This window comes from Thunnus maccoyii, chromosome 18 (genome assembly GCF_910596095.1).
Source record: "Thunnus maccoyii chromosome 18, fThuMac1.1, whole genome shotgun sequence".
NCBI lineage: Eukaryota > Metazoa > Chordata > Actinopteri > Scombriformes > Scombridae > Thunnus > Thunnus maccoyii.
This window is the reverse complement of record NC_056550.1, coordinates 12,119,806-12,144,147: the sequence shown is the minus strand read 5'-3', so window position 1 is coordinate 12,144,147 and position 24,342 is coordinate 12,119,806. Positions and strand designations below refer to the sequence as shown.

Here is a 24,342-nt window from a genome sequence, read left to right as displayed (position 1 = left end):
GGACAATTGTTATTATTGCTATTAAGACCAATGAATGTTCCAAGTCTTTGAGGTAAATAGAGGAAGTAGTTTTTGTATGAGTCTCCTATTACTGTCTCTCACTGTGTCTCTGGCACAGTAATACACTGCTGTGTCCTCAGTCTTCAGGCTGTTCATCTGTAGATAGAGTTTACTGCTGGAGTCATCTCTAGAGATGGTGAATCTACCCTGGACTGACTGGGAGTAATGGATAGGAATACTAGCTGTGCTTATATAAGCAATCCACTCCAGTCCTCTTCCAGGAGTCTGTCTGACCCAGACCATCCTATAGCTACTGAATGTGAATCCAGAGGTTGTACAGGTCAATCTGTGGGATTCTCCAGGCTTTTTAACCACTGGTTCCGATTCTGTCAGAGTCTGACCATCAACACCTGTCAAGACAAAAAGCAAAGTCAAGTGAAATTGGCTGGTAAAACAAATAAAAACTATGTGATATAGATAGAAGATCAATGAAAATACTCACCTGCCCAGCAGATAGTTAAAAGCAGCAGTCCTGCTCTATAGTCCATCATGTTAAACTGTGTGTCCACTGTTCTCTGTCATCCTCTCTGCCATCATACAGTATAAGTAGTGGTAAAAACGAGTTTTGCATTGACTCCTCCTCACACAGGGAGGACATCTCACTTATTGTTGGTGAATGTACAGGAGGATTTGATTTGTGTAAAATGTCAATAACACAATCGATTTTAACAAGTAACAGACATAATATTCCAGTCCTTTGAGTGCCTTCTTTAAGACAAATGCAGTGCTGACACATTTGTAAAACAAAGAGAACAAACTTCATAGTAGAAGCCGTTCATCCACTGAATTCTACCACACATTACTGCTGAGAGATCAATCATATGACATAATTTTTTGCTCAAACATCCCAGAATGTGTCTCTTACTGGAGGATTAGTTTTTCTTGACACTTAACATCAACAATGAAAATGGATCTTTTGTACTGTAGATGTTTATTCATACATGGACAACAATTTTAACAATTAGATTATTGTCTGTGGCTTTTTATGAGGACATGATCACTGTGACATTTTAAATTCTACTTTATTGCTGTTTTTTAAAGTTTATTTATTGTTTTTCCTCTGGATCAGCTTTTATGAATGTAATGCAGGGATTGGTTCATTGATTCATTAAAAAACAAAACAAAAAATAAAACCATAAACATGTACTTCATTATCAGGATCCATCAGCTTAGTAGAAATGAATAGATTTTGTACAACTACTCAACCAACTCCAGTCGCTGATACTCAAAACAATTGATATAGTTGTGGTCTATCAGCCCAGTAAGGATGAATGCTGCAGGATTTTGTACAGTTGCCCAACTCCAGTCACTGTGGATCTCAAGCAAAGTAATAAACAGCATAATCTTCAGTCTTCAGACTGTTCATCTGCAGATACAGCTGCTGTCTAATGTCGTCTCTGGAAATGGTGAACTGACCTTGAACTGAATAGTATTTGCTACTACCACCACTACTACTGATAGTTGCAACCCTCTCCGGTATCTTTCCAGCCTGTCTGATCCAGCACATCCAGATGCTGCTGAGTGAGAATCCAGAGGTTGTACAGGTCAATCTGTGGGCTCCAGGCACCTGTTAAGACAAAAAAGAATAGCCTAACATGCTTTGAGTTGATACAAATGAAAATATGTCAGATCAAGATCAATGAAAATCTTCACCTGCCCAGTAGATAGTTAAAAGTAGCAGTCCTGTCCTATAGTCCATCATGTTAAACTGTGTGTCCACTGTTCTCTGTCATCCTCTCTGCAGTCAGGCAAGTAGAGGTAGAAGACATTAAACTTTGATTCCAGTTATTGTTTGGTAAAGCTCAACAACTTTGACTATACAGGAGTCTGTGGAGTTGATACCTTTTCCTCCATCATGTGTCAGTATAATTTGTGAAATGGATTTTACAAAATCAGCATTCAAATGCTGGCCCATCAATATTAGTGTAAGTAGAGTCTGCAATTGAATAGCTTCTTCTGGTTGTGATCAATAAAGTTACCCAGGTGTTTAATGGTGATATGATAAAATCATTTTCATCATATTTAAAATGTAACAGAGCAAAGTTAATGTTCATGTATGTGGAGGTTTCTCCAGGAGACCTTTCTACAAAATTTAACTGTAAAACCATTTGCATTAAATGATGGATTTCTGACATGCTTACTGAATTTAGGAGAACATGTGGCCCCTCGGACGGTACATGCACTACCATGTTCTTCATGAAACAGGATGTTTTGACATTTTGTGTTCTTTTTAGTGCAAATAAATGCTGTGAAAAGTGGTTTGAAATTTTATCTAAAAACTCTTCAGTTATTTATTGATTACAATCAGTTACAAGACATACTGAGTCAAAAAGGTAAAGAGGAAAGATTTTAAAATCAATCAGTGATATACAGCGTGTTTTTCAGCTTTAGACTATTTTAAAAATGGGAAAATGGGGATTTTTTTTTTAAAGAAATCCAGCACCAGTAGGTGTGTTTGTGTGAATTTAGACCAGTCAAATTACATATTATTTCTATAATATTTCTATATTATTTCTATAATATTAATATCAGTGTGTGCGCCTTTTGGATTGTTTGTCAGTTATTGTTGTTTGTCTTTGTAAGAGTCTGAACTCTAAACTGATGACCACATTTTGCTGCTCTTCCCTTCTCATAACTGCTGAGAGAGCGAGAGAGGTTTCTATTTTCCATCAAAGCAACAACATTAATCATATGAGACAGGTGGAGTCTATCAGCCCAGTAAGGAGGAGTACTGTAAGATTTTGTACAGCTGCTAATTCAGCTTCACTCACTGTGAGTGTCGAGCACAATAATAAACAGCAGAATCATCAGTCTTCAGACTGTTCATCTGCAGATACACCTGCTTTCTGTTATTGTCTCTGGAGATGGTGCACAGATCTTTAACTGACTGAGAGTAGTAGATGTAGCTACTGGTATCACTGATAGTAGCAACCCACTCCAGTCATTTTCCAGCAGCCTGTTTGATCCAAGCATTCCAGTAATGAGCATTAAACCCTGAATATGTGCAGGTCAGTCTATGAGATTCTCCAGGCCTTTTAACCACTGATTCAGACTCAGTCAGTGTTTGACCCTCAGCATCTACAGAAATGTAAACAGATCATTGGTTATTACAATCACATTGTCTTTATGTGTGTGTGTGTGTGTGCTAAGGTGCACTGTCATACTGGTGTTCATGTCATTATATATCTGATCTCCTGTTGCCCCCTGCAGGTGTTTGTAAAAACAAAAAGTTGGATGTTTTTGTAAAGGGCCCCAGCTTACTTAAACCAGTGTGTGTTTTCTTTTGCACAGTAATACACAGCAGAGTCTTCTGGCTTTAAGTTAGACAGTCTCAGATGAACCATGCTGTTGCTATCATCTCTGCTGATAGGCTGCAGGAGAGACTGAGAGTCTCTCCAGGCTTTTTCACCACTGAACTGGAAGGAATGGACTCCATATTCTGACCTGTACAACCTGATGAGATGAAAGGAGAGATGAACCACAGAAGAAAGTGAGACAAACAGTCATCTGGGAAGTTTTCTGGTATCACTGACTGACCATCAATTGATGTTGTCTGATAAAAGATAAAACAACAAGAGGCAGGATAACTCACAGGACAGAGAGAGAGAGCAACCAGCAGAAGAGTGAGTGTGTTCATCATCCTGAGGCTGGAGATGTGACCTCTGATGCTCCACAAGAACAACAAGACCAGTCAGCAGGACAGAAGTACACTGCACACACTGAAGATTTGCATCAGAGTATCATGGGGAGGGAGTCGTTCATTCACTGGCAGTCTGCTATAGTTTAATTTGATTGTATAGTTCTGTTCATTTTTTCACTGACTGCCCATCAATGTGGGATACAATATCACATCCAACAACTAGAAAAAAAGATAAAGTGAGTTTCTTAGCTTCAATATTTGTGAGTTACAAAACGTTCAACAAATCAGCTGAATTGAAGCATCACTTTTCTTTTCTTATTTCAAATATATCCACCATTTTCATCCATGTCTGACAAATCTATCTCTCTATGTTTGTCACTTGCATGAAAAAACAAAACAAAACACTTTATTACAGATGAAAGTACATTATTGTAATGCTTGAATATTGCACTCATTGCTCGCAACCGGAGTCCTCCACCAGGAAGAAAAAACAGAAAGCTTGGAGGCCTGCAACGTGAGAGCAGTGGGATGCTGATGGATAGGGAGTGACGGGAATATCAACAGACAGCAGAATGATAAGCAATGTGCGATCATTGGACTATTGCCTGTACTGTGGGGGAAACTGAACAGTGCATCAGATGCGTCAGATACTGACCCGTCTCATCGCCCTAGTGCTGCTCGTCGCTCTGGGACTGTGTTCAGAGCTGCAGGTCCAGGTCTCTCGATTTCAAGCAGGGAGATGGGACATCTGTTTCTTTTTCACCTGCCCAGAAGATCATTAAAAGTAGCAATCCTGTCATCCACCCCATCATCAACAAAAAAACAAACACCTGAAATAGTTTCTGCTTGTAATATCATTACTCAAAATCTCAACTTTGACAAAAAATGACATCAGGAGATATGATATGCTGTTTACCATCTTAAAGAATGTCTACAATGCAATTTTCATACTGTACATGCACATAACCTGAAATCAATGACTGATTGGAAATCTAAAAATTGAATATATATATTTTTAAATGGTAATTTCTTAATAATAGAGTAACATAAAGTTACATAATTGGATAACATTAGAAATATCTAAGAGATGAAATGAGATGTATTAAAAACATACAATAAATGACAGTTTGGGGAAGATGTGAAACTCGCTGGTTGAGATCAGGCAGCTGAGGGGTGAGTAGAGCAAAGGCTCAGTCACTCTTATGACAAGGTGAGATTTTGGAACCACTAGTAGGAACCAACATGAAGATCTCAAGCAGTGAGCAGGTTTGTACTGGAGGAAAAACAAACAGCTGCCAGCAGCAGTATCAGAACTACAGAGAACTTGGTTGATATTGAAGCTGAACTTCTTTCCTAATTCTGGTAATTTTAATTGTATTGTAATAAAGCAGACTGAAGGTGAAGGCTTCAAGTTTTTTTTTTACACAGTTTGCAGATTGAGGTGATGCAACTGGATTGGATTGTAAGAGAAGCATTTTTTTCATCAATATTAAGTTGGCTGATGAGTGATAATTAAATGTATTTACAAAAGTCATTGTGATTTAGATAAAAGTGTAATGTATTTATTTATAATGATGAGGTCATGGATGAGGCCAATTTGTCACCTGAATTCCTTTACTCCTCACTCTTTTAAGTGTTGACATTATCAGTCAGACAGGAGATAATTTTGGGAAGATGCATGTGGTAATGTTACCTCTTGCATGTCTTTTTCATAAATATAAAAGTTTATTTTTGATTTTTTTTCACTATGGGAATACACACTGTGATATAATAATAATTTAAACATGAAATCAATTATTGTTAAAAATAAATGAACAATATGTTTTAAGCTTTCATACCAGTTTTTTATATGGTTTCTTTCTGTTTATTCTTTCATTTTTGAAACAGTGAACTGGTGTTGAAATCATTAGTGGTCTGAGGGCTCCTCCTCTGGTGGCTTCATGTTACAAGTGTTCAGGCACTGAGGGGTTTTTGCTCAGGTCTGCTGATGGTTTGTGTTATTGTGGGTCTCTGGCACAGTAATACACAGCAGTGTCTTCAGGCTGCACATTCTGTCCGTTCAGAGTCACTCTGTTGCTGGAAGAGTCTAAGTCGATACTGAACTTGTTCTTTAGTGAATCTTTGTAGTCTGTGGTGTATCCAACATGTGCACCTCCAATCCACTCCAGTTCTTTCCCTGCAGGCTGTCTGATCCAATGTGTGTGATGGCTACTGACAGAATAAGAGACCTGACAGGTGATGGTCAGACCTTTACCTGGCTGCACAGTCACTAAGGCTGGCTGTGTCAACTGTTCACACTTCACACCTGTTAAAAGAGGAAAATGTTTTGTTACAGATGATCAAGTTACACTACAAAAGAAGAACTGCTGACTATGACAAATCCAGAGAGACTCACAGGATCCAGCTGCCAACAGCAGCAGCAGAGCTACAGAGAACATGGTTTATGGTTAAACTGATGTGTTGTGATCTCCACTGACAGTCTGAAGTTTTTATAGCTGAGAAACAAGGAGGATCACTGAATTTGCATAGAATCAAACACATGAAGCATTAATGTTGGTCTAACTGGAGCCTAATAGAAGAGTCTGTTGTATGAGCCTTGATGAAACTTTATAATCTGCTTGTTTTTTTCACTGTAATCTATACTGAGTCCTCTTGAGTGTAATTTGTTGTTACACACAAGCTTGTTAACACTGTGGTTCCAGACTAATATTGATTCAAAACCCAACAACTTACTAGAAATTTATTGTTCAATAGTTCATTATTAATGGTAATTTCATGACAAACTTAGTCTCGACACAATATCCCTGCATTTAAGGAAAACAAGTCTACTCTCTCAAGTAATGTTTTTCTGCTTTAATTGTAAATTATTTTGTATGCAGATGTATTGTTATGACACACACAATTGTGCCAACTGAGCAAATTCTAGTATCATTACAAACAACATAGTGGATTAGGATTGTTGTAACTAAATTAATATTAATTTAAAGGGCTGTCATCCATCATGTATAATGAAAAACATATTCATTAACATTGCAATAAAAGTGATCATAGGCATAGTGTGTTAGCTTTCTCTAAGCTATGTAAGTTAAGTAAGATTTTCTTTTCCCAGAGATAATTCCTCCTATATCAGATTCATGATTGGCCTACATATGCCATTTGGTAAAAAAGCAAATGGTAATTTAAGACATATCCAGCTGCATGGCTAAAAAGACAAGCTTAGTAAATTTTGTATTTGAATTCTTATTAGATATGTTTTAAATTAAGAATTCACTAGATTGCTGTTCTAAAATTCAATAGCCTTGTTGTACTGTAGTCTTAATATTATATTAAACACATTGGAGGTTAAAGCTATTCTAAATTAAAAGAAAATATATTTAAATAGAGTTTTACTTATGTTACCGGCGCCAGACCTAGGGGAAATCTGGACCGGCAGCAAAGGTTACACAGGCAAGGGTGCACTGTGTAGCCGATAAAAACATGGTCTGTGGACTGTGGATTAATAAGGGAGAGAGCCAAAGTTAGCGTCTTGCTCTAGCCGATGCTCATTTAATATTGACACAACAGTATAAAACTGTACATATTTCTCAGTTACGTCAGTTTCCTGAAATCTACAGCTACGAGGTTCATATTTCACATTCACACAAAACATGTTACAGAAATAAAATAAATGTTGAAACCAAATTCACAATAAACAATATAAAACATTTTGTCAAAGAAAAATAACTTCACACAAATTCAAAATATGACTTACATTTCTAAATAAATAAGAATAGGCTTAACTACAATATAATGTAATATATGTATAAAATATAATATATAGCACAAAAATTATATTACCCAAAACACACATTTACTTTACTGACATTACTACAATCACTCCTATTTTAACACATACACCACAGTTACACTCATCCTACACTGATATGACGTACACAAAACCTTTCTGCAACATTAGCGTAACACTCCTTTGCACTTGCACTTAACCTCTTAACAAAATGGCGCGACTCTGCCTTGTTAACGAGCGACCGGAAGTGAAACTGGTTTGAATATAGCATCTCTATTTACCATTAACTCGCGACTGACTGGCTTATACTCTAAAACAATCTTTTAAACACATTTTCATATGTTACCACATGCAAAGGTCTGTAACTTTCACTGACAAAATAGTAGAAAACCGAAATTCACGGAGGTAACTATTATCAATGTCGGCGCCCACGAAACATACAGCAACAAAAATACGCTCTAAATACATCTCTAAACCATGTCACAACTTCACAGAACGATTTCCAATGCATTTACATTAGCTAGTAAACAAAGCTAATCATAGAAAAGCAAGTTTTAACATACCTGTGGATTAATAAGGGAGAGAGCCAAAGTTAGCGTCTTGCTCTAGCCGATGCTCATTTAATATTGAGCTGCGCATGAGCAGAGCAGATACAAGTGACCTCCTTCAGGTATCCACAGTGGCATTAGAGCGCTGCCTACTGACATCTTTGAGTATTGACCTGATGTCAAAACTGTATAAACAGAGTTAGATTAGTTCAAATAATTAACAAAAAATTAGGGGGTGTCTGTTTACATACAAAACTTAACATGTGGCATTTCCAACCCATTACACTCTCCCCTGCTTTAAGAGATGTCTCCGGACATCTAGAACCAAACTAACACAAGTTAGGTGTAGTTGTCAAGAGTTTAGAAAGTCTAATAGTCAGTATACAGTCTGCTGTATTTGTACAGGTGAATGTATGTTTAAGTCAGGGAGTACATTTTCACAAGTCTAACATGTCCATACTGAGGTAGGGTAGTAGCAAGGTTCAGGAACAGCTGGATAAAACGACATGGGATAGGGGACGCAAGCAAACATCAGGTTTGCTCCTGCTCTCCAGGGCTGATATGAAGGCTGCCCAAGGTGGTCATATGTGAGCATTTCTCGAGGCTTCATTGCTCGAGTTGACCTCCTCACAGGTGGCACTTCCTCTCCTGAGGGCTCGGGGACATGTTCACTGTAGTCCTGATGCTCCTCTGAACCTGCCTCCTCCCCAGTCTCATCCGTTGCATGTTCCTCCTGTAGTTCCTCAGCCAGTGTCGGTCGGGCAGCAGCCGGTGTTGGTGGGGACACTGAATCTGGGACTGCAACAGGGTCAGGTTCATGTCGCTGCTGGTTCTGAACTGTCTCCGTTACTTTTTCAACTGGCCGGAACTCAGGAGCTACAGCACTGAGTTGACTGTGTGGTTCAGACTGAGGCATTGGGTGTCTGACTCTCCTCCTCTCATACACAGGTATAGTCCTTAGGCAGTATGTGTATTCCTCCTCTTCCTCAGAATGTTCTGACTCTTGTTCTACTGTTTCTCTGTTATTTGTGTGTGTCTCTCCTCGTTTTTGTCTTTTTCTGGGTGTGCACTGAGTCTGTTGGTCTGGGTCCAAGGGCAAATCATTAACAAGTAGCAGAAGGTTTCGATGCAGGACACGGAGAGTTCGGTCTCCAGTTTCTGGCTGAACTCTGTACACAGGTCCATCTCCAAGCTTTTCAACAACACGATGAATCCTCTTTTCCCAGTATGAGCGAAGTTTGCCTGGACCACCCCTCTCTGACAGATTTCTGACAAGCACCCGATCTCCAGGCTGCAGCACAATGCCTTTAACACGCTGGTCGTACTGTTTCTTCCCCTTAGCTGAGCTTTTTTCACTGTTATCAGAGGCAATTTTGTATGCCTCCTGCATGCGAGAAGCCCATTTCTGTGCATACTCTTGTCTGGTCTGCGGTGTTTGTTCAGATTTCAAGTCGAAAAGCAAATCAACAGGCAAACGTGGTGCTCTGCCATACAGGAGAAAGAATGGCGAGTAGCCTGTACTCTCATGCCTCGTACAGTTGTACGCATGGACTATGTGGGGTAGATGGTCCTTCCACTCAGTTTTCTTTTCCTCGTGCAAAGTACGCAGCATCTGTAGGAGGGTTCTGTTCAGACGCTCGACGGGATTCCCCTGTGGGTGATAGGGGGTGGTTCGAGAGTGGGCAATTCCGGACAGTTGTTGGAGTCTCTGGAAAAGGCTGTTCTCAAACTCACGGCCCTGGTCATGATGTAGCTTTTCAGGGTACCCAAAGCGTGGAATAAAGTCTGAGAAGATCTTTTCGGCTGCTGTTCTGCCTGACTTGTTTTTGGTTGGGTATGCTTGTGCAAAACGAGTAAAGTGGTCTACTAGGACTAAAATGTACTCATAGCCACCTTTACTCGGTTCAAGATGGAGGTAGTCAACAGAGATGAGCTCGAAAGGGGCACTTGTTGTTATTGAGCCCATTGGTGCTCTCTCTGGGATACAAGGCTGCTTCTGCTTAAGACACTGACACTGGCGAATGACGTAGTCTTCAATTTCGCGTTGCATGAAGGGCCAATAAAATCTTTCTCTCGCTAAATGAATGACTTTGTCTGCGCCGACATGCCCCATATCATCATGCAGGTGTTTCAGCACAGTCGACTTAAGCTTACTGGGGAGTACCAACTGTTTCCTTTGTCCTGCCTGCCTGTACAATATTCCCTTGTCAAGCATGAGTCTGTTCCATTCGTGTATTAGTCTGCGTGTCTCTCGTCCCATTTGCCTCTTGTCTTTGTCATTAGGATTCCACCCTCTTTTTTTTAGGTTTATCACCTCACAGATAGGAACATCTCCCCTTTGAGCTGCCCTTACACTTTCTGGGGTGATAACTGGAATGCCTTCATGAGGGGTTTCATCGGCACCAGGGCGCATCTGCAACGCAGCCACCCATGGCACATCACTGTCTCTCATTGCTCTGTCCCCCTGCCAGATGGCAGAAATAACATCTGGGGGCATTATTTCAGTGTACTCTTTCAGGTGTTCATGGAGTTGGACTGGATATCGTGAGAGGGTGTCAGCGTCTGTGTTTGACTTTCCTGGCCGATATTTGATGGTGAAATGGAAATTGGCTAGCTCGCCCACCCAGCGATGCCCGACTGCATTCAACTTGGCTGTGCTCAGAACATAAGTGAGGGGATTATTATCCGTGTACACAGTGAAGGTGGGTGCATAATAGAGGTAATCTCTAAATTTGTCGCAGATCGCCCACTTCAGTGCAAGGAACTCCAGCTTGCCAGAATGGAGATGATAATTCTTCTCGGCAGGCGTGAGTGATCTGGAGCCAAAAGCAATGACACGGAGTTTGTTTCCCTGCTGCTGATAGAGCACTGCACGCAGACCCTCATTTGATGCGTCAGTGTGAAGGACAAAGGGCGACTCAAAATCTGGGTAGGCCAAGATGGGTGGACTGGTTAGCATTTCAACAAGGCGCGACACCACTGCACTGTGTTCTGGTGTCCACTGGACAGGTGCCTTGGATGGGAGCTGGCCATTGCTGGGCTTAGTCTTTCTTGTTCTAGCTGAGGTGACTCCCTGCCTAAACTCACTTGGACTTTCTATGAGCTTAAACAGGGGCCTGGCTATCCTTGAAAAGTCCTGTATGAAGGTTCTATAATAGCCTAAAAACCCAAGGAGAGCTCTGACCTCACCAACATTCTTTGGCTCCCTATCCTTCAGATGGTAGACTGCTTCAAGATCTTTAGGGTCTATCTGGACACCTTCACTGGTCACTAGACGCCCTACATACCTGACCTGCCTTTTGAATAGTTCACATTTTTTTGGACGTAGTTTAACACCATGCTCCCGCAGCCGGTGGAGCACCTTCCTCAGGTCGTCAACGTGGTCATGAAAGGTCTTGGAAAAGCAGAGCACGTCATCCAAGTATGGAGAGCAGCACTCGTCCCTTAAACCATCAAGGACTCCCTCCATGCACCTTTGAAAAGCGGCTGGGGCATTGGTAAGGCCAAATGGGAGGCGGATCCACTCGTACAGACCCCAGGGCGTACTAAAGGCTGTCAGGTGTCTAGAGCTCTCGTCGATGAAGCCCTGGTGGTAAGCACTGCCCTGGTCGAGTATCGAGAACCACGAGTAGCCCCCAAGGTTGTCCAGCAAATCTTGGATGCGTGGAAGAGGGTGGCGATCGGGGATGGTTTTGAGGTTCAAGCCCCGAAAGTCAACACACAAACGTAAGCTCTTGTCCTTTTTTCTAACGCAGACCACTGGTGACGAGTAGGGAGAGGCAGACTTCCTGATCCAGCCGTGGTCGAGCAGGTTCTGGACATATTCCTTAACCTCTTTGTACAAGGGCTTGGGAACTGAGTTGTATGATGTCTGGACTGGTGTTTCATTCTTTAGGTGGATTTTCAGTTTCAGGCTTGGGATGCAACCAATGTCAGAATCGTCCTTGGCAAAAACATCTGACTCTGCGTACAACATATCTCTGACTATCTTTTGCTCACTCTCTTCCAGGTGGGACACATCAACAGGTGGGTGCCATCTCTGTTTTGTCATGTCTGCTGTCTTGTGTCTACCATTTGGCTGTTTTTGCCTATCTGTGTTTGGCTGAACTGAACATGTGTTTACAGTGGGAGGGAAAACTGGCTCAGAGTTACCTGTGGACAAATTAACTGGTCTCACCTCAGTAACTTCCTCCAATGTGCCTAACACTGTTCTCTTTGTGAGATAGATATCATGTTTTGTTGGGTTTTGAATGGGGATTTTAACAACTTTAGAAGACCCACTTGGAACATCTACTAAAGCTGGAAACAGCTCTAATCCCTCAGGACAGGTACTCGCTAGATCAGGTTGAAAAAGCATTGTCCCACCCCTTGGCCATTCCCTGACTCTGCACTTCACCTCACAAATCTGCCCTGCAGGAATAGTTACACCTCTCTTGCCTGTTCTCACACTACTCTCAAAGGTGGTTTCATCAGGGGTCAAAATCTGGAGAGCAGAAACTAGCGCTTCCACTGCACTGTCACTGATACTTAAAGCCTCTTTTAATAAAGCAGAAATATCAGCTTCACCTCTCTGTTCTTGGTTTGCTTTAATGATCTCACCTATGACATTGCTACCTAAAAGGGGACAATTAAGACTGTCTTGGCTGACTAATAGTGGCACTTGGATGGTGACACATCCATGGTTCTCACTACAGACCTGGAGTTCCACATCTGCCCATCCGTCGAAGGGAACATCTGTGCCATTAGCTGCAGCAATGTCCAAGGGCTGGTCAAGAAGGAGGGTTTCGAGTGGCTGGATCTGGATGTTGGGGAGTGCTTTTTCCATCCACGTTCTCTCTACCATAGTCACTTGAGCCCCTGAATCGAGCAACATTTGAAGAGGAACTTTGCTGATAGCACAGGACACCATACAACGCTTTCCTATGAGCTGTGCTATTCGCTTTCTTGGTGGTGGTTGACATGGTGTGTTTGCTTTTACAGGGCTGGCTGCCTTAGACTGATGGGATGCTTTAGGTTGGCTGGCTTGTGCTGGGGGCTCCTCAGCTGTCACGGTCACTGGTTGCCCCTCACCAGTGACCTCATTCCGTTTCCCGATAGTTTCCTTTGGAGACAGCCAATGGCACGGTGTCCAGCTTGGCCACAAACAAAGCAGTGAGGGCAGCTCACTTTGCTTTGCTGTACACAGTCATTGCATCTGCCCCTGTTATCAGTTGTTGGCGCCTGAGGACAAGCTGTGGTGGAGCAGGGACCCCCAGGTGTCACACTGTCAGCAGGCTTTACCATCTGTGCCAGATGTTTGGTCAGTGAGGACACTTGTGCAGTCAGTTCTTGAATAGCAGCACGGTTAGCCTGTAGCTGAGTGTCAACTTTATCTTGCCTAGCTGAGTCACTACAGTCAAGCTGAGCTGTGCTCACTGTCACTGGTCGGGTTTTGCTTACTGTGCCAAGTCGTTTAAGTCTTTCAGCTTCCTCGCTCATAGACTTAGTGATCTGGTCTAACAGAAAGTCATCACTAACCTGCAAGTCGGTGAGAAGTGGCTTGAGGTCATGTCTGACATGGTTGTTTTTTTCATTTAAGCCCTGGTAAAGAGTGTGGAGAAAAGTGCCCTGAACGAGCCTTTTGTCATAGCTAAACTCAGCACCAGGCTGTTGTGACTCAAACAGAACACGCTGTTTTAACCCCATTATCCTGTACAGGAACTGCTGTGGATTCTCTTTGTCTTGTTGCTTGGCATTACTTAGCTCTTGGAAAAGTTCAGTACTGTTTTTGTCCCTGATGTGTGCGCGGAGAAACCGCTTTAGCTCATCAACAGTCAAATCACCTTTATTAGCCAACATTTCTCTAAATGTACCAGGTTTTGTTATCTTAATCACTGTACGAATTATCTCTGACTCAGTAAAACCTTCATGCAAACCTTCATCAATTTGTTTACAAAGGCTACTGTATGACATATCAGAACCCACATCAGAAATTTGGCCACCATGTAGCTTAAATTCTCTGCGCGGAAGCAGGGCTGCAACATCATTAAACCTCAGTACCTGATCTCCCATGCTGGAAGATAGACTCACCCTACCAGGAGGAGCACCACCAAAACCTGTTGTGGGTGACTTGGCTAATGCTGGAGTGGTAAGGTCCCTTGCTAACATAAAATTGCCTCTTCCGGCAGGTGATGGAAATGTGTGGAGATCTCTGTTCTCTGTAGAGGGGTTAGTGTGTGCATCTCTGTTCCGTGGTGAGGGTGGCAGTGAATGAATGTCTCTGTCCATGTGCAATGAATGTCTGGGTATGTCTGTAGTAGGGGTAGCTGGAGGTGTGGTTGGCTGGCTGGGTTCACGATGGGGTGGAATGGAGCACCCCTGTTGAATGGATGTGGAACCTTCATTCTCAGGAGGCGCCGTCTGGGCAACCCCAACCGCTTCACTTTGCATGGCCACCAGGTCACTCAACATATCGTTAAGGTGGAGGAGCTGGGCCATACCTCCATCCTCCAGGGCTCCCAACTTCTCACTCTTGATGTAGTCAACAATCAGATCAAACAGTTCTGGTTCACTTGGCTCATCAACACGATCAGTAATGCTGCCATCATTAATCGAATCTGCAACTTGCAGCAGCTGACTCGCACTCAAATCACAAAGTCTCTTCTGGATCTTGTAGACTAGCGCCCGCCGTGGGTTGACAGTGGCCATGATGACGTTGTACAGGTGACCTCTACTCTCTGGATGACGCACAGGATTGCAGCCTTCCCTGAAGCTTTGGGACACAGGTTCACGTTGTCACAGCACTCACTTCACCAGGCAGCACCAATCCCGGACGAGCCCCCAATTGTTACCGGCGCCAGACCTAGGGGAAATCTGGACCGGCAGCAAAGGTTACACAGGCAAGGGTGCACTGTGTAGCCGATAAAAACATGGTCTGTGGACTGTGGATTAATAAGGGAGAGAGCCAAAGTTAGCGTCTTGCTCTAGCCAATGCTCATTTAATATTGACACAACAGTATAAAACTGTACATATTTCTCAGTTACGTCAGTTTCCTGAAATCTACAGCTACGAGGTTCATATTTCACATTCACACAAAACATGTTACAGAAATAAAATAAATGTTGAAACCAAATTCACAATAAACAATATAAAACATTTTGTCAAAGAAAAATAACTTCACACAAATTCAAAATATGACTTACATTTCTAAATAAATAAGAATAGGCTTAACTACAATATAATGTAATATATGTATAAAATATAATATATAGCACAAAAATTATATTACCCAAAACACACATTTACTTTACTGACATTACTACAATCACTCCTATTTTAACACATACACCACAGTTACACTCATCCTACACTGATATGACGTACACAAAACCTTTCTGCAACATTAGCGTAACACTCCTTTGCACTTGCACTTAACCTCTTAACAAAATGGCGCGACTCTGCCTTGTTAACGAGCGACCGGAAGTGAAACTGGTTTGAATATAGCATCTCTATTTACCATTAACTCGCGACTGACTGGCTTATACTCTAAAACAATCTTTTAAACACATTTTCATATGTTACCACATGCAAAGGTCTGTAACTTTCACTGACAAAATAGTAGAAAACCGAAATTCACGGAGGTAACTATTATCAATGTCGGCGCCCACGAAACATACAGCAACAAAAATACGCTCTAAATACATCTCTAAACCATGTCACAACTTCACAGAACGATTTCCAATGCATTTACATTAGCTAGTAAACAAAGCTAATCATAGAAAAGCAAGTTTTAACATACCTGTGGATTAATAAGGGAGAGAGCCAAAGTTAGCGTCTTGCTCTAGCCGATGCTCATTTAATATTGAGCTGCGCATGAGCAGAGCAGATACAAGTGACCTCCTTCAGGTATCCACAGTGGCATTAGAGCGCTGCCTACTGACATCTTTGAGTATTGACCTGATGTCAAAACTGTATAAACAGAGTTAGATTAGTTCAAATAATTAACAAAAAATTAGGGGGTGTCTGTTTACATACAAAACTTAACATGTGGCATTTCCAACCCATTACACTTACTTTCTATAGTAGTATGTAATGTAAATAGTATGAAAACCTTTTTTTGCATAAAAGACTTTTAATGGTTTCAGTGCTGCAGATGTTTGGAGTCACAGATGTGGAGCCTCTGGAGATAAACAGCTGCTCAATAACTGAAACCTGTGTGATGATGCACAAAAACTAAATCCTGTTGCTTAGAGGAAAAACTGTATGTGTTCGTTCATGCATTGATGTGATATTTTCTTTAATAATAATCACATTTTGCCTTTATCTTTGGTGGTTGGAGTTTGTATGACCAAATGAAAAAAAGTGTGAAAAATTGTCAAATTGTAGCTACCTTTTCTTCATGTTCTTCATCAGTTAGTCAATATTTGTTGAACTGAAGTTTATTCTGTGAATGTGGTGAGTTTTTGTACGGCGTTCCTCCGTCCTGTGTCACTGTGTCAAGCACAAGAATAAACAGCAGAATCTTCAGTTTTCAGCTGCTCTCTGCTGTCGTCTCTGGAGATGGTGAACCGGCCTTGAACTGACTGGGAGTAGTATGTGTAGCTACCACCACTGATAGTAGCAACCCACTCCAGTCCTTTTCCAGGTGCCTGTCTGATCCAGGCCATGTAATAGCTACTGAATGTGAATCCAGAGGTTGTACAGGTCAGTTTGTGGGATTCTCCAGGCTTTTTAACTGCTGGTTCAGATTCTGTCAGAGTCTGACCATCAACACCTGTCAAGACAAAAAAGAAAGGAAAATAAGTTGCTGTAAGCTGGTAACCTTTTAAAGAAAACTTCAACTGAAAATATGTGACAATCTTCACCTAGTTAAAAGCAGCAGTCCTGTCCTATAGTCCATCATGTTAAACTGTGTGTCCACTGTTCTCTGTCATTCTCTCTGCCATCATACAGTATAAGTAGAGGTGGAAGATGTCTAAGTTTTGCATTGACTCCTCCTTACAAAGAAGAATCTGAATCTCACCTCTTGTTTGGTGAAAGTACAATGAATGTTTTCTGTACAGGAAGTGTCCACCTAAGTCTGTACATATAAAATATTTCTCATTTGTATTTAATAACTTGGTTATCAACATTATAGCAGCAAAGCACAATTTATGTCATCTGACTAATTATATTTAAATAATAAGCAGTAATCAGTGTAGCAGTTGTGAACAGCACAACTGGATGAGGCATTGTGATATATTTTTGGTAATTTCTTGGCAGAAAAGTTGGTAACAACATTTTTAGGAACAGAGTATTAATAGTTGGGTATTAGGTAAAAATAAATCACTTCTTTCCTTCCATAACATTGCCTCTAGTTTATGCACATAACTGGGAGAAATTGTTACAGCCAGTAAGTCCTTGTCTACCCTCTCAAGTTTGGAAACTGGGATGGTAACTATTTTGTACTTCCAGGTTACCCAAAGTATACACATGAGATTCACTTAAACGCCAACATGACAGCGAACACAGAAAAGTAGAAGATGAACTGTTGTAATTGACGTTTTCCTGTAAAGGACTATTTCCTTTATTTGATCTACTTCATTCTTTAATTATGTTTTATTGTCTTTGGATATTTTGAATTTACCCTTATTTATCCTCTTTTATTTACTTGTCTAAATTAAACCTCCAATATATCAGAATGTTCCACACAAATACCTAATATCTCATTTCCCTGATTCTGCACCTTATTAAAGTGTGAACTGTGAAATGAAATGTATTTTGTACGTGAAAAAGCGTGGATGTATACTTAATGAAGATTAATCATGCAAAGGTGATCTACCAGCCCAGTCAGAATGAGTATTGTAGGATTTTGTACAGCAGCTCAACCAACTCAGTCACTGTGAGTGTCGAGCACAATAATAAACAGCAGAATCTTCAGTCTTTAGACTGTTCATCTGTAGATACAGCTGCTCTCTGCTGTTGTCTCTGGAGATGGTGAACCGGCCTTGAACTGACTGAGAGTAGTAGATGTAAGCACTGTCATATCTGATATAAGCAACCCACTCCAGTCCTTTTCCAGGAGCCTGTCTGACCCAGTGCATGCTGTAGCTACTGAATGTGAATCCAGATGTTGTACAGGTCAGTTTGTGGGATTCTCCAGGCTTTTTAACTGCTGGTTCAGATTCTGTCAGAGTCTGACCATCAACACCTGTCAAGACAGAAAAAGGAAAATAATCAGTTGATTTAAGCTGGTAACTTTTTAACAACAACTTCAACTCAAGATATGTGAAGATCTTCACCTGCCCAGCAGAGAGTTAAAAGCAGCAGTCCTGTCCTATAGTCCATCATGTTAAACTGTGTGTCCACTGTTCTCTGTCATCCTCTCTGCAGTCAGATAAGTAGAGGTAGAAGATGTCTGAGTTTTGCATTGACTCCTCCTCACAGAGGGATTGTAGTCAAATCAGTTTGATTCATGCATTATAAATTATGTTTTTCCATAATGGGCAGCAGATGAGAGCATAAAATAATATAAATATCTATTGTTTTAATCATCAACATACTGCCATTTGAAATCTGCTTTATTGTCATCTGACTAAGTAAAACCATCCATGCTCTGAATATATTTTGGACTGAGGTCACCTCTGATCCATCAAGTTCACTCTCTGATCAAATGTTTTTCAACTTGTTTCCCTTTTTGAACTCATTTCATGAAATGTAAAGTTTGTACCTGTGAATGTGACATTTGCTATTTAAATTATAATTTGACAGTTGAAAGAACTCAGTCTATTTATTTGAATGATGTAAGATCAGAAAGACAATAAAAACTACCAACTAAAATATAAAGAAATCTGTTGTGGATATTTTCAAAGTGCTTTTGTAACATGCAGCTCATCAGAAAACCAAGATGTCACTGTCATCATATGTAGCTACTTGTTGTCTGTGGAGGTTTTTGTGCAGCTGCTTCACTGTCTTCAGTCACTGGGTTTTATCGAGCACAGAAGTAAACAGCAGAATCTTCTGCTGTCAGACTCTTGATCTCAAGGTACTGATTGATGCTGGACACATTTTCAGTCATGATGAAACAGCTTTGAAAGGAGCTGGCATAGATAGCAGAGTTTCTGCCTGCGTTCATCCTCTCAATCCACTCCAGAGCTTTGCCTGGTCTCTGTCTTATCCAGTGAATAAAGTAGTCTGTCATGTCAAATCCAGATATGACACATGACATCTTCATTGTCTCTCCAGGTCTTTTCACCTCAGAGGGAGACTGGTCCAGTTTGATTTCACTCTGAACTCCTGTAAGCAAAGAAATGAAGATCATCATCCATTAAACTTGTAAATCGCATGTTGGACATTTAAAAAAGAAGTAAAAGAATTGTTTTTCTTATCATGAATAATAACTACAAACACTAAACTCCAGGCAAGTGTAATTTTTATTCTGTAATAAACACTGTGGTTCAGTGTTGCTAATTTGTATAAAACTGTTGTGCTACAAACTACTATATGACATTTGCTGTTGGTGTTTTTATAGGGAAGAAAGAGTTTGCATAGACCTCCCTCTACAGGTTTAAAAAGGAAATATGAAACACAGATACATTTTCATAAGGAGAGTATCTACAACAACAGAAGAAAATATAAAATGTCAAAGCTTTGTCAGCTATATTTCAGTTTGGCCAAATGAAAAAGGAAATCTTCACACTTTATGTGTATTTGTTCCTACCTTTATAGATATAGAGGTTCTGTGAATTCCATAAGTACAAATTGTTATCAACTAAACAGAGAGCACTATCTTTATTAATGTTCATATTTAAAACATGTTTGTGTGTGTTTCAGTCACATGAGTCTCTGGGTATTTGTGCAGGTCTGTTGGTGATTTGTATCACTGTGGGGTGACGTACACAGTAATAAACAGCTGTGTCCTCAGGCTGCAGATTCAGTCCCTTTAATGTCACTGAACTATTGGAGGTGTGTGTGTGATAAAGGAACTTGTTCTTCAGAGCATTATTTTGATAAAAGCTGCCTCCTCCCCACCGATGTATAATCCAGTCCATTGGTTTTCCTTCAGGCTGTCTGATCCAACCTGTTGCATAGCTGCTATCAGTCAGAGAATAACCAGAGACCTGACAGGTGATGGTCAAAGACTGTCCAGGCTGCACAACCATTGAGTCTGGCTGGATGAGATCAATACTGTACACACCTGTGGAAAGAGAAATCAACATTATCTCCATCATTCATCTGACTATTCAGTGTTTCTAATGTGTTTATTAGTGTGAATCCACTGAAAGCTCCTCACAGGATCCAGCTGCCAGCAGCAGCATCAGAGCTGCAGAGAACATGGTTGATGTTGAAGCTGAACTGATGTGAGCTCTTCTGTCCTCTCACTGACACACACACACTTCACTTCCTTATGAGTCACATTTATTTACATATTGTTCAATGATTTATTACATTTTATTTAAATAGGTTCTGTTGAAGGTGAAAAGATCAGCATTTCTTCTCAAATCCAGACTGAAGTAGAAAGAAATTATTGAATCAAATAAAGTTATTGTTGAATTACATTGTTATAAAGAACATTTATATAGACCTGAGTTCTTTCATCATTTTAATTTTTAAAAATCATATAAAGTTTAAGGTTAATGTGAATTTTTTCTGATAGAGTTTTTTTACAGCCAAGATTTTACTATTTTACTTGTAATTTTTGTTGTATTTTATTTCATATTTTCTAAATCTTTGTGAGAAAGGAAAAGAAGAAGAAAGAGAAAGAAAGATTAAAAAATATATATTTTAAAGTAAAGAAAAATTAAATGTCAACAATCGACAAATATTTTACTGAGTGTCTGTATGTACAGTATATATCTATTTAATTACTGCAGTGAAGTAACAGGGGAAATACTCAAATAGCATGAAGACTTGAGTTTGTTCTGGTTAGATGGAGGTTTGGAGCTTTGAATACAAAAGTTTGAATGTTTTCAGTTTTTGCAGATGTTTGAAGTCACATGTAGCCCAGACAAACTTGGAGACTCTGAACAGATGTTCAGGAACTGAAACCTGTGTGATGATCTGCATAAAACTATTTGTTTCCCTTAAAAGATAATTTTAAAAGATAATTATATTAGTTTAAAACAATCTTTAGTGGGGTGTCTGTGAGATAAACTGACAGTGTTAACAGTTTAATGTTGTTGCTGAAGTAGTTTGAAACTTCATTGATACCATACAAAACATCCTGTTTTATATTCAGTGAATATTGAAGCTTTGATTTCATATTAATTCTGCAAACTGAGAAAAGGTGAAATAATCAGACTGTTACCAATCAACTCTCAGGTTAAACATTTAGACAAAACATTTAACTGCACAATTAGTGTTTTAATTCAGTGATTATCTTATCTTTTAAGTTAAGGGTGTAAAACACACTTAAAATATAAAAATAAAAAAATGATGAAATAAAATAAAATAAAATAAAACTCTGTCTCTCACCCTGGTTCCAAACCAGAGATCCCCCACAACACTGCAGCTTTCCATTTCTTTTCTTCTCTGTTTTTTCTTCTTTCTTTCTCTTTCTTCTTATCTTTCCTTCCCTCTGCTCTCTTCCCTCTATATCCTTACACACCAACACTAACACACACACACACACACACACACACACACACACACCACGTGCATTTTGTACTAAGCCAAAAGTGTATTTATTTATTTTTATTTATTAATTTATTTTCATGTTATTGTTTTCTTGGGGTTATTGTCTGGTCCTTTTTGCTCCTCCTGTATGTACTGCCCTGTGTCATAAGAGTTTCATGTTAATCACTTGTCCTGCACTCAATTTGTGTTATTCACACTCTGCACTAAATAAAGGGAAAAAAAACAAACAAAAAACTTTTCTGTCTTGTTCAAATACTGAGTCCAAAAACTGTAACTGATGGTAATCTCTTGAGTGTCAGACAACTTAATTTAAGCTCTTTGGTAATAAGGAAGACAGTTCTGTCTATTAATATGATTTACATATCCAAGCGATATACTTCTCTTATTAGAAATATTTTTTTCTCTTGTAAAATGTGTCTTTAAGGCCCAAAAAAATATCACATTGTTCTCCAAAGATGAATAGGAGTAGAGGAATTACAAAATTTTCTTGAACTACTTAAACTGAAGACATTAATCATATGAGATAGTTGTTGTGATCTATCATCCTAGTAAGGAGAACTATTGAGAACTATTGTAGGATTTTGTACAGCTGCTCAACCAACTCCAGTCACAGTGTGTCTCGAGCACAATAATAAACAGCAGAATCTTCAGTCTTCAGACTGTTCATCTGCAGATACAGCTGCTGTCTGCTGTTGTCTCTGGAGATGGTGAACCGGCCTTGAACTGACTGAGAGTAATATTTGCTACTACCACTGCCACTGATAAGTGCAATCCACTCCAGTCCTTTTCCAGGAGCCTGTCTGACCCAGTTCATGTTGTAGCTGCTGAATGTGAATCCAGATGTTGTGCAGGTCAGTTTGTGGGATTCTCCAGGTTTTTTAACTGCTGGTTCAGATTCTGTCAGAGTCTGACCATCAACACCTGTCAAGACAAAAAACGAAAGAGTTATTTGCTGTAAGTTTTAAACTTTCTTATGATGTCTTCAACTCAAGATCAGTGAAGATCTTCACCTGCCCAGCAGAGAGTGAAAAGCAGCAGTCCTGTCCTATAGTCCATCATGTTAAACTGTGTGTCCACTGTTCTCTGTCATCCTCTCTGCAGTCAGATAAGTAGAGGTGGAAGACATCAAGGTTTTGCATTGACTCCTCCTCACAGGGAGGAAACAACTAGACTGGACTTGGCCAGCATTTTGGTTGGCTGTTAAAATTACAGTATAAACTGTATTTGTGCTTCCAGCCAAATGCGTTATGATTCATGCATGATGTCTTTTGAAATCAGACTTTTGATCTGAAAATAAAAGTAATAATAATTAGAAGCACATACATAACAGATGAAATGTTGCAAGATTTTGTTGCCAACTCTGAATTAACAGATGCAGGGTTTCCTAAAACACACTGCAAACTGTTCACAACTGTATTATCATCCAAACAACAAAAATGTTCATACTGTACTTACACGAGCAGATAATTGAATTAATGAAATAATAGGCACTAATGTAAAGTATGTGAGGGGTAAAAACAACAATATAGGCCTTTAAATATTCTGATATTCATCCGTCTGTCTGGCAAGGAGCAAAAGGCCAAACATATTGAGAGCATTATATGGTCATCAGTATCACCATATAAATGGTTAATTCACTGAAAGGGTGTTACAGTAATGCTGCTGTGATTAGATTTTAAACTCTCAATTAAAACTCTTGAGGTTACTGTAGAGAAACTAACTTTTGTCAGATGCAGGCCTTTAGAAAGACCACATGTTACTGTAGTTGAATTTGTTTTATGGTTAATTTTTCATTTTTGAAAATGCAGAATCTACTGTGAGCCATTAATGGTGGGAGAAAGATTAAAGTACTGAGTAACTAATTACTGAACTTCTAAATGTTTTTTTTTATTTCATAATCTCACAGTCCTAAATATGATGTTTACATTTAGCAGGTGATTTTTGTACTGTACATGTGTTGCTTGTTTATGTCTCCAGAAGACAGAAACACAGCTGCATCTGTCCTCTACTGTAAGTGTCTGTTGGATGTGTGGCTGCCTGAGAGGTTTTTGTTCAGGTCTGCTGATGGTTTGTGTTATTGTGGTTGTCTGGCACAGTAATACACAGCAGTGTCTTCAGGCTGTAGATTCTGTCCATTTAGAGTCACTCTGTTGCTGGAAGAGTCTAAGTTGACACTGAACTTGGTCTTTAGTGAATCTTTGACATCTGTGTCAGAACTCATCCACTCCAGTCCTTTCCCTGCAGGCTGTCTGATCCAAGCTGTGTAATCGTCGCTAAGAGAATAAGAGACCTGACAGGTGATGGTCAGACCTTGACCTGGCTGCACAGTCACTGAGGCTGGCTGTGTCAACTGTTCACACTTCACACCTGTTAAAAGAAGAAAATGTTTTGTTATAAATGATCAAGTTACACTGCAAAAGAAGAACTGCTGACTATGACAAATCCAGAGAGACTCACAGGATCCAGCTGCCAACAGCAGCAGCAGAGCTACAGAGAACATGGTTTATGGTGAAGCTGAAGAGATGTGAGCTTCTGATCCTCTTTCACCTCCACTGACAGTCTCATGAGAAATCTTTATAACTGCGTAACAAGGAAGATCACTGAGTTTGCATAGAATCAAATATAGAGCGTAAGAATGTGTGACAAACTGGAGCTAAATAGAGGAAGTTGTTATTATTATTATTTTCTTCACACTGTCTTGAAATAATAATTTCAG

At 40.0% G+C, this 24,342-nt stretch overlaps 2 gene segments (V, D, J or C); both read right to left on the bottom strand.

Annotated features, from left to right (window-relative positions):
• Positions 1 to 1,762, bottom strand: LOC121883906. The segment is given in 3 exon segments: positions 1 to 410; positions 1,529 to 1,627; positions 1,714 to 1,762. Coding segments are annotated over 3 exon segments (537 nt in total).
• Positions 1,763 to 5,674: 3,912 nt separating this feature from the next.
• Positions 5,675 to 24,221, bottom strand: LOC121883773. The segment is given in 2 exon segments: positions 5,675 to 6,005; positions 24,084 to 24,221. Coding segments are annotated over 2 exon segments (351 nt in total).
• Between the last annotated feature and the right edge of the window lie 121 nt (positions 24,222 to 24,342).